The sequence below is a fragment of the Tarenaya hassleriana genome, unplaced genomic scaffold (assembly GCF_000463585.1).
Source record: "Tarenaya hassleriana unplaced genomic scaffold, ASM46358v1 Cleome15, whole genome shotgun sequence".
NCBI classification, from domain to species: domain Eukaryota; kingdom Viridiplantae; phylum Streptophyta; class Magnoliopsida; order Brassicales; family Cleomaceae; genus Tarenaya; species Tarenaya hassleriana.
Genome location: NW_010964923.1, coordinates 1,954,523 through 1,971,387, shown reverse-complemented (window position 1 = coordinate 1,971,387; position 16,865 = coordinate 1,954,523). Strand labels below are relative to the sequence as shown.

General features: G+C 35.0%; 2 protein-coding genes across 5 annotated transcripts; both read right to left on the bottom strand.

Moving 5' to 3' along the window:
• Positions 1–1,226: 1,226 nt before the first annotated feature.
• Positions 1,227–3,222, bottom strand: LOC104808890 (growth-regulating factor 6-like). Its single transcript, XM_010534730.2, has 3 exons — positions 2,863–3,222; positions 1,964–2,360; positions 1,227–1,794 (listed from the first exon to the last, which is right to left on the bottom strand). The coding sequence occupies exons 1-3, from the start codon at positions 3,050–3,052 to the stop codon at positions 1,389–1,391; spliced, it is 993 nt and encodes a 330-aa protein (XP_010533032.1). The 5' UTR covers positions 3,053–3,222; the 3' UTR covers positions 1,227–1,388.
• A 1,907-nt stretch (positions 3,223–5,129) lies between these two features.
• Positions 5,130–13,266, bottom strand: LOC104808888. Of its 4 annotated transcripts, XM_010534724.1 has the most exons (20): positions 12,947–13,266; positions 12,775–12,839; positions 11,929–12,234; positions 11,601–11,789; positions 11,373–11,456; positions 10,797–10,856; positions 10,572–10,616; positions 10,282–10,481; positions 9,477–9,908; positions 8,863–8,989; positions 8,560–8,757; positions 8,362–8,451; positions 8,070–8,132; positions 7,842–7,916; positions 7,706–7,756; positions 7,458–7,535; positions 7,107–7,241; positions 6,649–6,756; positions 6,147–6,212; positions 5,130–5,602 (listed from the first exon to the last, which is right to left on the bottom strand). In XM_010534724.1, the coding sequence occupies exons 3-20, from the start codon at positions 12,220–12,222 to the stop codon at positions 5,534–5,536; spliced, it is 2,364 nt and encodes a 787-aa protein (XP_010533026.1). In that variant the 5' UTR covers positions 12,223–12,234; positions 12,775–12,839; positions 12,947–13,266; the 3' UTR covers positions 5,130–5,533. The 4 variants fall into 4 exon arrangements, with proteins under 4 accessions (XP_010533026.1, XP_010533027.1, XP_010533028.1 ...); XM_010534725.1 differs by lacking the exon at positions 12,775–12,839; XM_010534726.1 differs by lacking the exon at positions 12,775–12,839 and having other exon boundaries at positions 13,006–13,266.
• Positions 13,267–16,865: the final 3,599 nt, after the last annotated feature.

The following is a 16,865-nucleotide window of genomic DNA, read 5'->3' as shown; positions in this document are numbered from 1 at the left end:
CCCCCCCTCTCTCTCTCTCTCTCTCTCTCTCTCTCTCTCTCTCTCTCTCTCTCTCTCTCTCTCTCTCTCTCTCTCTCTCTCTCTCTCATCTTTTGCTTTTCATCTAGTTACCTTTCTATTGTTCCCATCTTTGATAGTTGGGTTTAGTAGTTGTCATTTTGGTCGTTAATTAAACCGAATTGAATAAAATATATTCATAATCGAACCGAATTTGATATAGAAACGTAGCAATAATGACTTTTCTAAAACCCGAAAAAATTGAATCTGAATTGAACATAACTGGATAAAAAAAATAACAGAAAAATTAATTTTTATTTTAAAATGAATTTTTATCTATAAAAAAACAGATCCAAACCTAATGAATCGAACTGAGATTGATATAAAAACCGAATGTTTATAGTTTTTTATTACTGAATCCGAAGCGTGTCCCTAGGTTAGACTCTTTTGTTCACGATTTTCATCATCTTATTTTTATGTGATTCTTTTTCATATATAAATAATGCTTTCTATGATTTTGAATTTTTTTTTATCAAATCAGAGGATACACAAAATGAGTATGTGAAATTGGAGATTTGTAAGGAGTAAAGAGGTATAGAAGAGAGTCAAATGGTTTTGTTTTTATCATTTGAAATTTCAATATAGTGCAGATGAAAATGACCAAGTGATTTGAAATTTCACCATCACTCAAAAAAAAATTGTCTCTCTTCCATTTATAGAAGATAGTGATGCTTATTTCTTTTAATGGAAATGGTAATATGCCTAAATTAAGACAAAACCCTAACCGTTATCATCCATGAACATGACACACTCAAAAACCACTTCCATTAGAATTGATTTGTACCATTTCTTTCCCCTTTTCCCAACCAATAACACATGAAGGTGACAAAACAAGAAGCATATGCATACATGGTATGCCCTTTTCATTGAATAAGGATGCAAAATATAAATAAATAGAAAAATAATTTAAAAGAAAATAACAAAAGGCATGAACTATGTAACTATCCCATTGAATTGCCTAGTGGCAAGACAACTAAGCAGTGTTATGTTTCATCCAATCTAATTACAATTACAACTCATGAGAAATTTGAGAAAATATATATTTTTTTTCACTCTTCAATTTATGGTAAAGTGTTATAGAACTCTTCTATTATAAAAGTGTCTATTTTCAAAATTTTCATATGGAAAAATTTGTGGAAACTTATATGAATTAAAATGACTAATGGATGGATTTCTTTAAGGTAACTGATAACATTAGATTAAATAAGATTTTCACCCACATCATACCAAATGTATACACACCCATACGCTAAAGCTATTGCAACAAAAATCTTGACAAGAGAGGATCATATGAAAATTTCCACAATCTAATAATGTGTGAAGCCAAAGCTTCAAATGAAGAGTGATGTAGAAACAGATGGAGTGTTGGAAGAGGGCCATTCATCGAGGAACCTATGAACTCTCTTGTTCCTTTGCTCTTCTTCTTCTTCTTCTTCTTCTTCTTCATTTCCATGATCTTCACTCTGCTTCATCTTCTTCCCCAGCATCAATGGCGTTTCATGAGTTGCAATATCAGTGCCTAAGATGAAGCACTGTCGGCTCGGCTTCTCATCCTTTGCTGCTCCTTCGACAGAGTAGTGATAGTTGTTGTTGTTCCTCTGTTTCTGGGAGTACGATGATGTCGTCAGGGGAGTGAATCCCCATCGCCCGTCTTCCATTGATGAACCGGAGAAGCTTTTGATTGAGCCAGAAGGTTCTATGGAGAAGAAATCGTCCATGTAGTCGCTTCTTCTTCCCCTTCACCCCAAAACAGAGACATACATCACTTAGTTCTTCAAAATCAACACATTTCAGGACAAACAACGAGACAAAACACTAAAAATTGCAGACAAAACACAGTAGCTCTGTTTTACCTTGATGATTCGAATTCATCTCAGAACCCAAAACAGAAATGACGGAAACATACCTGAGGTCATTGTTGGCGGTGAACGGGCAGGAAGAACCGGAAGATTCAAGAAACAGAGCACGAGGGGCGTTGTTATGTTGTCTGGAGAGAGAGAGAGGGTTCAGACAGAGAGAAGAGAGATTGGTGTTGACTTTGAGATTGTTGAAGGAGAATGTGGATGAAGTTGCAGAAACAGAGGATGACGACGATGAAGAAGAAGAAGAAGAAGAATTAGTGTTTGAGAATTCCACAGGCTTTCTTGAACGGTTCTTGCCTCTGTGCATGTGCCTCTCGCAGTACTTGGAATCTGGATAGGCTTCTTTCGAGCACCGCCATTTTTTTCCGTCTGTTCTTCTGCATCTTCCTGGCTCAGGATCGATCTTCCTTCCCAACCCCATGTCGTAAACGTACCACGAAACTGCAGAAACCAATACCCAAAACAAAAATCGTTTCTGTCAGGAAGCAAAAATCCATGTTTTTTTTCGTTCACTTGTCGTAAAAGTTCAAACTCGAGAGCACCCATGTCAAATTTCACGAAGAAACGAGAAACCCACGATCCAAAAAGGTGTAAAATCAATGAAAGGTACTTCCTTTAAGATGTGTACGTATACATATATATACATATGTGTGTGTGTAAGAGGAAAGTTTTCATTTTTAGAGTAAAGTTTCGAAATTTGTGGGATTACAGTTGAACCCACAACCAGATTTTCTCAGAAACTGAAAAATGAAAGACGCCACTCTCATCATCAAGAATTGGAAGACCCATAACACCAGGAACCACCTGTATACACATATATAAACACACCAATCTTGAAGATTCACAGAGGTTCCCTAACTTTTGTGGTTCAGAAACCAGAAAGACGTTATATAAAGCAGAAGAAAGGGCAAAAACAAGAACGATTTCCTCTTCTTTGGCTTACAATGAGGAGCAGCAGCGCGAGAGAAGAACTTGGAGGACAAATGCGAAGAAGAAGAAATCAAGGTTCTTCTGATGGGGAAGAGAAGATCAGGAGGAACAGGAACACCAGCGACTATGTACTTGAAGATGAGAGCTTGGTGTTCAAGCTCTTCCCACTGTGACTCAGTGAAAGGCACTCTGCTCGTCGCCATTGATGCACCCACAGAGAGAGAGAGAGAGTAATGGCGGTGGTTTCAGAAACAGAGAGGGCTTGTTCAGTATAAGAAGGAAGGAGAGGAAGGAGGAGAGCACAAGAGTGGTTTCAGAGAGGGTTTTGGGGGTTTGGTCATGATATTAATTAAGCAGAGAGAGAGAGAGAGAGAGAGGCAACAAGTGTAGAGTAGGTATGTTTTTATTGATAAAGTGTCCATTTGCGTTCTGCAGAATCTCTCTGTTCCATGTCCCCATTCTCTCTGTTTCACACCTTTGTTTTGTTTTCTTTTTAACCTTTTTTATAATGCAGATTCTTGTAACGTCCGGACCATCCGTTCTGTAATAATTATTTGGACCAAGAACTCAACATCTGTATAATCGAGAGTGAATTAACTATTAAGAAATCGGAGTGAATAACCCTCTACAAATAAAAACCCGAACTTTACTCTCTTATTTTGTCGGTTGAATCATCCAATATTGAATAATCTGTATAATTTTGGATATATCGTCTGGTTTTCTTGTATCAATGATGAAAATTCAGAACAACTTGTGAACTAAATCATATTAATGGTAAATGGGTCTCTAGTTAGGCTTATGATTATCAATCAAGTCTCAATGAAACAATGGTTTTTCTTTTTAATTTTCAGAAAGAAAAAAAATGATTTGTGTATACACAGTCTCACACGAGATGACATGATGATTGGTAACCTCGGAGTCATTGAAATTAGTGAGATTCATGAACATATACGCAACAGATGAAGATTTAAAGAAATTAAGTGTTTGTATATACATATATATATATATATACATAAATGGGCGGTGAAATCCAAAGTGGGGGGTGGAGGCAGGTGACAGTGTAATTTCCAAGTCAGAGAGTGTGTCAGAGACTGAGACCTCTTATGCATTATGACTCTCTCTGATCACTTCCCTGCACCTCTCTGTCCTCTCTCTCTCTCTCTCCCCTGAATCCCATACATACACATCTCTCTCTCTCTCTATATATATATATATGATAAGAATCCTTTTATATGATTCTCATCCATATGATACAGATACACCATTATCATCATTTCTTGGTTGCTTCCTCGTTTTGAATGTAAATACTTCCTTCTTTGTTGCAAAAGAAAGATTGAGAACAGAGTGAATGTGTTTTTGGATTCTGCAGTAATCTATTCTCAGAAGAGAAATGATTTGAGACATCTATGTGCTCATCATCTGATATTATTGTTGTAACGAGTCCAAAAGAGCAGGAAGACAATTTTCAGTATAACATTTTGATAAAATGATTAGGTAACCAAAATGAAATTTAAATATATTTAACCACAACGGCGGGCTTACAAAAAAACCCATATAAACACATTGACTGAATTCACACAGACAAGAAATAAGTTTAACATTTTTTAAATATTTAGTATAAATTCTTTAATGAGAGTAATGTAGAAAATGAGGATTTATGGCGCTCAGGATATGGAGGACACTTGGTGGGTCATAATTAGTTTGTTCACTAAATGTGAGGAGTTAGATGGAAGAAGAAGACTGTACTCACTGAGTTACACAGGCTTTTACTGCAACTCTCTTTTGCTCTCTCTCTCTCTCTCCCTCTCTCTCTCTCTCTCTCTCTCCTTTGTTTTTCTTCTTTTATTTTATATATGCATACACACACACATATATATATATATACTGTCCTTTGTGGTTAGTGTTCATTCAACTTGCACTTGCAAAATAAAACCTACAATGTAACCACAACACAATCTGGACTTTCTTTCTCTTTGGCAACTATAAAAGGGAGCAAAGCTGAGAATTGCAGATTTGTCTGTCCAATTCTTCTAGGGTTTTGACCAAACAGACCCCCTCAATTTTGACCACAAACTTACAGAAAACCATGTCCTTTTTTTCTGCTGGGTAAAAAAAAAGCACATCACTATCGGTTTCCCCTTTGGAATCCATAGCCACTGGCCTTTGGTTCCATCATCAATATCAAGAACTATCACTTCATGTAATGGCAAAACCATCTTTCTATATCTTAAACCAACTCTGATAACGCAACCATAGTTAAATGATGCGTTGAGATTGTACCTTAATCCTCAAGGAGGGGCTTGGAAATGCAGGAAACTGAGTTGTTCTTGCTTCTTTGTCTAGTTTTGGACAAACCCAACTTCAGATAATCACCAACAACCTCTGCAAAGTATAACCTGCATTCTCTAAGGTTTCCATTGATGTCCTATACGGCAAACCAGCCCCCTTGCTTCCTCATTCAAGTATTTATCTGGTCGACTCTTCCTTCAATAGATTCTAATCTCAGAAATTCTTACAAATAGTTTGTGACAGATACAATATAGTGCAAGCTCTGTTTTCATTCAACCCTTTTAATTTTAACAGTACCACGCGGTCAAGCCTATTTTGCATGGTGTGGAGACTGAAACTTTGTGTTACATCAGACCAGAGTAACTTTCTTCTTACCAGCACTTCTTTATGGAAGTTTACAGCTTCTGTATGAAGGAAAGAACGAGATCCGTGTGTACAGAGAAGAGTTGTGTGTCCACGAAAAGCTGCTTGCCATTCACACCAAGAGTCAAGAAAAATGTCGTCAGTATTGCTTTTTTAAGACCATCTAAAAAAATGTAATAAGGGTTATATCCATTGTTGAGATGAATTCTCTTTATCCAGGCCATCAAGGAAGAAACCTTTCATACAATGTAACTGAGAGCAGTTCTTGATTTGTCATTCAAACAGTAAGCTATATTGCATGCATAGGGTTTAGCCAATGCATGCCCCAAACTATAGTGGCTAGTGAGTGTTTCCAACTTTAACAAGAAGATTCACAGTATGAATTTGGATAGGTTATCAAGCGCATTTTTTCTATAACATGTGAGAAATCACAATGAAGGGCCGACTTGGCTCAGCGGTAAAACCATTTACCGTGGGGTCTGAGGTCGCGGGTTCGAATCCGTCTTTCTACATAAAATGTAGGGGTAAGGCGGCCTAATATATTCCCTTCCCCAGCACCCCCATAGATGGGGATACGAAGTGGGTTGGTCCTTTTTTATGTGAGAAATCACAATGAGGGTGAATGAAGTGATGCAAAAGGCTCACCTTCATGAACGAGCGATGGCGGCTAGGGAATGAGTCAATGAAACTTTCCTTAAACAGAAGAGATACCTGAAAGAAAGGTTTTAGACAAGCCCAAGATCAATATACCTTTATATAATTTTCATCAAAGAACTCAATATTGCAGTCCGTAGATCATTACTTTTTGAAATACAGGACTATGTGATCAAACACAGGATTGTAATAAGATCTAGTCACAGGCAAAGTCCTTGCACTGACACCTCAACGTCATGAGAATTTCTCCCCTCCTTCCATGTTTCCGCTAGCCAGTATATACATGGTGTTGGGAAGAGAAAATCCTTTGATCTTACAAGTTAGGACTTGTTGAGTACAAATTCCATTATCTCATCACTTACATCATAATTCTGCTAATGTGTTATCAAATCGAACAAGATATTGTAACCTAGTCACTTAAAATCCTACAAGGAGGAACAGAAAACACTGCCAATAATCTTTCCCCTTTGTGCTAACAGGGTGAAACACAAACCTTATCATTATTGGATTGTACATTTGTAATGGTGTGAGACCGCAGGTTGGAGCAAAGAGAATCAAGGTATGACCTTAGCACGCGCAGGAAGCCTTTTGCAGCCTCCACCTGTGAATAATTAGAAATAGGATGCAATGAATGACGTATGGTTAAAACAGCAGGAAATCCCCCAAACCTTCTGTGCAAAAAATACAAGGGAATAGGGATAAACTGCATCATGCATAAATCTTGTTCATAAACTTATGGAGCATATGTGTTTCTTGAATCTAGACTTTGGATGATGCACATCAAGCCTGACTGCTAGCAAAATAACAATTACACAAACAAGTTCATTGCTTCATGGAAAGACAAAACTACAACCATATAGATGAAGGGGCATGTACGTTGAGACAGAAGTACACTGCCCAAAAATTATGTACTATAGGTCTCTTGTTTAGACAGAAGAGAGAGAGAGAGACCTGCACATCTGTGCTCTCATATACTGGCCTTTTCTTTGCTAGGTAGCTTTCACCAACGAGCTTTGCATGATAAGGACTTAGTGCACTATATAACTCTCGATACTGAGGCAGCTGAGGGATAGATGGTGACTTAATCTGTACAAAATAAAGATTATAAGCAAAGAGATACACGCCACTTGTCACTTGTTAGACATCATCCGTGAAGAGAGGTGAAGAATATAACGAGAGCATTGTTTCCAAAATGCTTAATAAAACAGCTTGCGATGTCGATAGACCAAATAGTGTAAGAGCAGTGAATATGACAGTAGATAGGTGCAGAAGATAATGAGATGGGCTCAGGTCGAGACTGACCTGGTTCTTGTTAACATCCACAACAATAACATTGGCTAGCTTTGATTGAACTTCACTCGTTTTATTCTTTACACCAACCTATAAACAAGCATAACCTCTTAGTTGAGAACAAAAAAATAGCTTCTTATTCCGAAGGAGATGCAAAAAAGGATGTCTATTTTCGACATTTGTAATGTGAACCCAACATCACATTTCATCCTCCAACACAATATTTTCGAGAATGCATGTATTTAAGTTCAGAAACTCACTACGTAAGGGACTGGGGCATCCAAAAATTCCAGCATATCATCTGGCAAAACCTGGACATCAATATCTACCATCAGTTATAGTAGGAACACCTCCCAAAAGATTGCTAAGTAACTCATACAGATACCAGGATCATACAGGCATTAAAAGGCTCTGCCACTGATACGGACGGATGAGAGGGATAATTGATAAGACCGAGGCAGATAAGACTCCCTTGTATTTCAGGAAAAAGAGAAAAACAAACTTGTTAAGCTAATAAGAGAAATTCAACTTTCTAATTTTCAAAACTGTTCAGTATATCAACAGATAAATAGATAATCTATAATTATGCATAGACCAAATAAAAATTCCATGAACTATGATTACCAAATTAGAGCAAATAAAAACAATCTGCTTCTCAAGCAATGCACTGGTGAGCACTGTCAGCACCTACAAAAAGAGGAGAAACATCAGAATCAAAACTCAATGGGAAGGCTGAGCAAGAAGTGCAATATTGGTCAGCATTCAACCATCGTACACCACCAAGAAACACGGTATTATAACTACCACGAGATCAAACCAACAATATATGACTTGTAAATCATTTTACATCTGTATCAGCCACACAGAAACCAAAAGCCTAGATTACTATGAGAAGGATATATAAGGAAGAAATCACATTGTCAAGCCGCAGTGATCCACACAACGAAGCGACAGCCCATGTTGATAGTGCAGCTGCTTCTTCCTCAGCCATGAGCGCAGTGTGCGCCTAAAGGCCAAACAAGGAAGAGAGACATTGAAAGGTCAAATATAGGTCTACCGAAACTATATAATGCAACAAGTATACTCGATATTTACTCACAACGATCTTTGATACCTCTGTGAGTTCTAGACTAGTGCTACATGAGCGTAGGTCGATGGTTGATCCAGCAGTATGCAGGACTGTTTCATCGGGTCTACGATATTCCAATGGATGAAGATGCTCCAGCGGGTGAAATGTAAGTGTTGAGCCCCTAGTGGGGCACTGTAATTGGTAATATTCACACAGTATCTGTAATGACCCATTCTTTTTTGCCTGAATCATTAAAAGGTAGGTCAAATTCCATTATTAGAAGTCTGATGATGGATATGTCAGAACGGATGAAACTTCTTAGTGTAATAACACATCAAAGACTGTCACCTTTGCCCACTCAAGGATATCAATATTACAGCTTGAGTCTTCCTGGCCAGAGAAGGATGTTTCATCTGTCTCAGTGTCATCTGCATCAGTCCTAAAATGCCTTCCTTCACAAGGGGAAGCCTGAAAGCTGCAAAAGGTAAGTTATATGATATACAAGTAGAAGCTTCCGGGGTGGGGGGATAACGTCTGACGAAACAAATCAAATAAAAAATGGCTTAAAAGTGATTTAAGAGTATTTCTAACTCCTTGTGCACAGTAAGATAATGGTTAAGGTTGAATCTCGAAAACTCGTTAGGCTCACAGTTGATGCTTTGCCGATAATCTCAGCTAGATCATAATTAATTCTAATTCATTTTGTCTTTTGGTCTACAACTGATGCTCTGAAAATATCCTCAACTAGATCATAGTCAATTCTATTCGTTTTGCCAAGTAGAAGAACTTTATGACCTACAATTAATCCTAAATACATAAAAGAGGATCAAACTATTTATTTTGCCAAGTATATTAAAGCTTATAAGTATTTAAGCAAACAAAAATAGATATAAGCACCTCAATTCAAACCTATGAAACATATTTCTTAATAAGCTACTTGTTATGGGACTTAAATGACTTACCTAGAACCAGAATCAGAGCTTTCATCCAAATAAGGGCACCAGAGCAGTGGACCAGTATCAGATAAACCACTTTCCCTTCCTTGCTTAATATTTGATGAAGAATCATCAGCTACGACAACTTTGTCTACTGAGTCTATGAAACACGATTCAGTTTTCGTTGTCACCACAAGATCAGACACATCATCAGCATTTCGTTTCGGCGAACCCAAGTTGGCTCCAACCTTCTGATTCTCCACGCAAGTCCCATTATCTGACACTTCATCAGCTTCATGAATTTCTGAAGCTGTATTTTCAGTTTCTGCATGTGTATCACCAGCATCTCTTTGCTCAGGTGATATGACATTAAAGCTTTCTCCATCGTCCATTGAGGGCTCAAAAGCTATATCATTGATGCCACTCATCAATCGCTCTAGCCTTTCTTCCGTAAAGATGCTACAACAGAAAGAAATGTGAAGGTGAGCAGACTAGGATGAACTGAAAACTAGAAAGATTAATTACATCTATTTGTAGTTTTACTTTGTCAGTAACTTGTTCACTCTAATCCTTCTCATTCTCAAAAAAGGAAAAAAGAAAGAAAGCTGAATTTAAGCCTGCAGCTGGATCACGGGCAAGCAAAGCCGTATGCACCACCTGCCCAATATGTTCTTTATCTATGAATCACACATCTTTCTAATTATAAGTTAAAGATTGCTCTTGTGAGACACTGCCACAATGAATCAGTAACCAAGGCTTATTGCATGGATGCACCACTCGAATTATAAAGATGCATGAAACAAAGAAAAACCTGGAAGCAAACTGCACACACCTATTTAATACACCGAAATGCAGTTCAAAAAAGGGCAGCCTAGTTAGGAGGCAATAGCATCGGCGTGTTGTCAGCATATGACGGCTTAATGATGAGGAAGCAGGTTCCTTCTCTAAAACTGTGGAAAGCAATCTGGAGGGTCTGTTTACTATTTCTTCAACCAGTATGCAGCATCCATACAAAGTTGAATTATCGGCAACCTGACAAGAAAGAATCATTTAAATGATAAATAAGAGACATGAGCAGATCATAGATATTAAACCCAATATGAATGAAAGATGAAGCTTTACCTGTAACCTAAATACAAATGAAAGGTCACTAGGTCTAAGCCGTTCCTGAAAACATCAGCAATGTGAAATTTGAAATTAGCACACGAGATATCATAAAAGTTTGACAGCATATGAATTCAAACAATGAGGAAATCCACGAGAAAATTCAGATATCATTGATTTAAACACAAAATGCAAAACTACGAACATCAATTGCTTCCCATCCACACCTGATAGGACAATTACCTGACTAAGAATGACCTCATTCAATTCACTCATTGAAGGAGTTCTCTCTACAGCATAAACCTGAAACCATTAGCCAACAGATTTTAGAACACCAACATGGACTTCAGGCAAGCTGAAAATGGGATAGCAGATAAAACACAGAATCCTTCAAATATAAACACAGACTCACATGCAACACTTTCAGGAATTTCAAGAGAAGGGCTGACATTCCCAGGGATACTCATTACATAAATATGATTGCTCAGATGCAATTGAAGTCATCTAACAGATACAGACAGATCAATTCAAACCACTTGGATATTAAATTGTCCATTGCAACAAGCTACTACACCGAGATAATTCAAAGATTCTTGCGTGTACAAAATGTGTGTAAACATGTTCCGCTACTGAAGAATTTGTCCCAAGGAAATTCTAGCATAGAACCTAAGCCATGGTTCTAGATGACCGCCATGCATGGGAAATTGATGGCTTGAAATAAAAAGGGGAAGAAGATTAAACCCATAATACTGTACTGAAGAGCAAGATAATGTATGAAACGGTCAAGCACAGCAAAAATGAAATGAAATATCTAATAACCTCTGTGCCTCCAGGGAAGCAAAATGAAAGGAGATCCTTGTATTTAAGTGGAAGCTGCTTATCGGGAGGGTATACAAGTAAGACCTGAAAATAAAACTAATATAATTAGTGAAACGAAAAGGAATAAATATTTAGAAACTCAACCCCATAGAAAATAAATAAAGGTTTTAGTTAGAGGAAAAAAAGGATATACTTAGAAATTAGAATTTTAGAGGCAACTGAAATCACCTGAGGTTCAAGGCTAGGTTCTACACGGGAATGATTCTGAGATGACAGTGCATTTCGGAATTTCCCAGATCCTTCAGATTTCCGTGCAATGTACTGCCTTTCAAGTGCTCGAATATCACAATTAGGATGAAGTCCAACCACTACCATACTCTCGAAAAGCCTTGATGGATCTTTCAATGATTTATGATCCTGAACACGACAACTAGTCGTTACAAAACCCACCTACCGATATTCCTTGTTTCCACAATTCATTATTTTCAGCACAAAGGAATGAAACTGATTTTTTTTATGGAGAAATTGGTTCTTTGACTTAATTAAAAACACATACCAAATATTGCAACTGAAACTTTGCCCACTGACGCTTCTGACTGGTTAAAACCTCTGGATTGTATACTATATTCTTTGTTTCTGGAGTTTCATAGAAGCCTTTAAGCACTTTTGCAACCTGCCTCTGCAATCTTTGCAAAGGACTATCACCGCCATCGTCTTTGGAAGAAAAAACAACAGAAGGCCTTGGTGAGATGATTCCAGTGGCAGCAGCCTTTGCAACATCACCTCTTGTCTGAATGAAAAAAGAAGCACCCCAGCCTGGGCTACCGGTCTCTTCCTCGTTCTTGGCCATATTTCTACTTCACTGAAAAACCGAGTAATCTTACTGACAAGCATACTTCAGGATAAACCAGAAAGAGCTGACAAGAATCACAATCTAAGGCTATCAACCTATGTGTAGTTTCAACTAAAACTAAGAACACAGAAGAGAAGCTGATATATAAACTGGGAACAAGCATTGTTTAACTTAAACCCAGTTGGTCCAACCGCAAAAATACTACGAATAGAGAAGCTAAACCCTCAGAATCGATCAAAGTTTATCTATAAGAACGAACGTAATCCACTAGTTGATCAAATACTTGAACATACATCAAACACAGGATTCCATTGAACAATTCAACGAGATCAATTCTAGCTTTTACTTCTGAAATAGCAAGACATAAAGAGGAGACAAACTTTACCATCGTAAAGAAAAACCTGATTCATAGCAAAAGCAATATTTTGCAGTTAGTAGGACTAAAACTTATAATCATCTGTTAAAATTCGATCAGTTGCTGAAACTTTAACCCCACAAGAGCCCTAAAATTAGATTGGAGGATGAAATTGCAAGAGAAAGCAATCATACCCAAGAAGGATTCCTAGAAAGTTCCACACACTTCTCGGTCACAAACACCGATAATTTCAAGGACTCTACGATAAGATTAAGAAAGTAAAACATGGTCAAACCAAAATCTGACGAAAAGGCAATCACAGAAAAAAATCGATACCCAGATGAGAAAAAGCAAGGAAGATCTCACCTTTACAAAAGAAAAGATGATCTAGAGAGAGAGAGAGAGAGAGAGAGAGAGAGAGGTACACGACATGCTTAAGCAGCCATAAGAACCCCGAAGCTCTGCTTCAACATCAACGGGAGAAAGACCCAGACACAAAAAGTCACTTGGTTATGGAGAAGACGAAAGATCCAGAAACTTTTTCCTCCATGAACAGGGAAGGTTATCCTTCGGTCTGGTAAAAGATTGATTGACGAAGGCGGCGAAGGAAGAATGAAGGAACCGAAGAAAAAGCGACGGTCAGTTTCTTTCTCCTCTGATGTCTCTCTCAGGTTATTGTCGCTTTGCGTCAAATGTCTTAATGTGTATACGCCGTTGATTACCATATTGGCCACTCCATAAATTATTTATTATTTATATTTATTATTATTATTTATTATTATTAATTATTTTGTTTTGATGCTTAATGCCACAAAGAGTATATACGACTGTGTTGATTACGTTTAATAAAATATATAAACTGTCCAAATGTTCCACTTTTCGTAAATTACAGTAATAATTTTGTTTCCTAAATAAAATAGTTGTTTCGTTATGGCTGTCCTTATTTATATAGTCTTATAGAGCATATAACAAATTGAATATAAATAAATAATGGTGAAAATGAAAATCACAACAAACATATTTTTTATACAAATATCTAATGAATTGTCATAAAATATTACACTATAAATATTTAATGATTCCTCATTTTTTAAAGTTAATAAAAATTATAAAAGGATAGATCGAAATAGATATAATATATAATTATAGATTTGGTAGATGGTATAATAGAAATATATTTATTATTATTATTATATCATTTTATAATTTCTCCCTAACAAAAAGACAAAATTAAAACGGATCATTATAAAAAATAATTTTTTTACTATTTTGATTTCAACACATACTCTCTTCTCCGTTTGTAATTCTATAATCTATATGACCCAAAATATAGTATAGTCACATGTTGATCATATTGGTTATAACGTTAAATTTATAATATTTTAATCAAATGATTAGTGAGATATACAAGATATGGACATAATGAATTAGTATGATCACTATAAATTTATCGTTATGATCAATAAAACTAATATATATGACCAGACTATATTTCGGATCATATGGGTCACAGAATCACAATCGGAGAACGGTATGTGTTGAAGTCAAAATAACAAAAGTAAGGTATTTTTTTATATAATTCCAATTAAAACAGATCAAATTAATAAAAATTAAAATATGATCCCATGGGTTTTTCCTCATGTGTTTATATGTACATATTAGTTTTGTCCATTATGCTAACTAGGAATGATCATTTTGGATTCAGTTCGGATTTGATTTGGTTATATTCGGGTTCGGTTATTTTGTTTATAAAAAAATTATAATAATTCGGTTTTATATCAATGTTGGTTAGATTTTATTTTGATTCGGTTCGGTTTGGATTTAGTTTTTAATCATTAAAAAATTATTTTTCAACAAATTTTTTGGGTTTTTGTTTTTTATTTAGTTTGGTTTCGATTTTTTCGATTATAGAGAAGTTATAACTTTTTAGTTTTTATATCGGATTCAATTCAATTACAATTATATTCTATTAATAACCAAAAACCAAAATAGTGTCATTTATTGTATTGAAATGTGTTAAATTGGTGGTTAGTGTAGAAACATCTTTTGTTTTGTTTTGGTTCGATTTATTTTATTTTGAAGAAAACAAGGTCAACAAAAGGAGTAATAACACGATATTTTTGTGCCGAATTATGATTTTATTTTTTTTATAAAATTTTGAGCGTTCGCTCTATCATCGTTGCAATTTTAATAAAATATTATATCTTTCATGATATTTTCCAGATGCATTCCAAATAAAAATGAGATCGGATTAAGCACCTAATTTTGTGAGAAAAACATATAGAATTTTGAATATCTTTAAAAAAACAAATTTTCTATTAAAATTAAAAATGTAATGGGACGAGCATACGAAAACTAAAAAAACGAAAATTAAGGAAAAGATTATTATATCCAAGAAAAAAATGGATATAGCATATAGAGGTGACATGAATATGAGTTAATTAAGTTTTAAAGTCTATGGGTATTCATGGTAATCCATCTCTCTTTACCTTAGAAATATAGAATATTGATTCATATTTTTCATCTATCAGAAAAAATTATCAAAGTAAAGGTGAAATGAGAGAAAAACTAATTTGCTCATTTGTTTTTCAAAATTATTCCGCTACAATATAGATTCAGGTATATTTCATATATGGTATATACTATCTTATTAAGTTTGTTTGAATTATGTAATATCGTATCCATTTCCTCTGAGTTTTCATAGAACGAAAACCATCAGAATAAAATTTACAAACCCAACCGAAACCGATTAAGTCTCTCTATAAAGTCTCTCTCCCTATATTTTATATATATATATATATATATATATATATATATATATATAAAAGTTTATCGCATCATCTCAATAATTAATTAGAGAATTGAAAATAATGATGTGGTCACTAGTGGTTAGCTTTTCCATCATACATATATAGGAGAATCTTTTGTACAAATAGTACATGATTTAGACCACCCACCCAAAAATTACACGATTAATAAAACATTCTTTTCTTTCATAAAATACTATTTATTTTTATATATAATCACATCGTTAAATTAAAAATAAATAAATTTAAAAATAGGAAAAAGAGAAGCATGGAAGTGGCAATGATGCATGCATGCATGCTCGCTCGTGCCCATAAGAGATAAAGAAAAGCAGACCGAACACCAACAAAGGAGGGACCATTTCCTACAATTTTTTTTTTTGGTTGGACCAACCTTTGTTCCATTATTATTCTCTTAGCCAATTTATATCTTAGTTATGAAATATTAATGTGTCCATTATTCGTGGTTAATGTTAGTCTAATGAATTTATACCTACTTTTATCTTTTCGATATATTAGTCAATAACCAACACACATTCATTGTTAGAAAATTAAATTCGACGAATATATATAATATAATAACGTTTTCAACGTCCGAAATTAGTTCGAACTTTTGACTTATTTGATCATCAATTGTTATCTTCGATTCCTTGTATTATAACGGTCCACCGGAACAATATCATCATCACCATCATCATCTTCTCCAACACAATTTTTGAATTTCTAATTATGATTTTATGATCCGTTGTTAGATCTCTAAATCTAATCGAATTCTATATATTTTAGGAGGAAACCCCATCTTTATAAAATCTATAACTATGCCATAGACGCTAATTAAAATCAAAAGAATCGTGATCGCATGTCACACGTGAGAGAACAAATAAGGGTTTAATGAACGGAGTTTTAGGAGTTTATAAAATCTAAAAAAAATGACAACCAATATTTTATAAATTTAGTTTAAAAAAACTCGGAAAACTATTTTATTTTTTTAAAAAAAATCAACTAAAAACCAAAAAAAATCCATTTTATGGGATTTACAAATAATACAAAAAACAAAACAAAAAAACCAACCTAAAATTCAAAAATAAACAATAAAACAAAAAACTCAAAATAAAAACTACTACCATGGCCAAAATTTGTGCAAGTATTATTCCAATATTATCCAAGTGTATTGAAGCTTATATTTTCATTTTTCTTGCTTATTTTTTTTTATCGAATAGTCAATAATGATTCCCTAAGTAGGTTTTGGTAGGTCCATCTCGCGTGGAGATAAACATAGGCATAATTATCTATTAGCAAAAGTGCATAAACATTAACAAAAAAATGCAATTATTTCATTAGGACAAATCATATCATATCGTAGAAAAAAACAAAAAACTTCCCATGGAGAAAATCGATATTTCCGTTTGTACAAAATCACACACACACATATATATATATATATATATATATATATATATATATATATATATTAAAAATGA

Coding starts and splice junctions, on each gene's coding strand:
- LOC104808890 (XM_010534730.2), bottom strand. CDS start 3,052: ATGGCGACGAGCAGAGTGCCTTTCACTGAGTCACAGTGGGAAGAGCTT. Junction 2,361..2,862: donor TCGCGCTGCTGCTCCTCATT/GTAAGCCAAAGA, acceptor TGGTTTCTGCAG/TTTCGTGGTACGTTTACGAC. Junction 1,795..1,963: donor ACCGCCAACAATGACCTCAG/GTATGTTTCCGT, acceptor TTTGGGGTGAAG/GGGAAGAAGAAGCGACTACA.
- LOC104808888 (XM_010534724.1), bottom strand. CDS start 12,222: ATGGCCAAGAACGAGGAAGAGACCGGTAGCCCAGGCTGGGGTGCTTCT. Junction 10,857..11,372: donor GCTTCCCTGGAGGCACAGAG/GTTATTAGATAT, acceptor TAATGGTTTCAG/GTTTATGCTGTAGAGAGAAC. Junction 8,990..9,476: donor AGCTCTGATTCTGGTTCTAG/GTAAGTCATTTA, acceptor TACCTTTTGCAG/CTTTCAGGCTTCCCCTTGTG.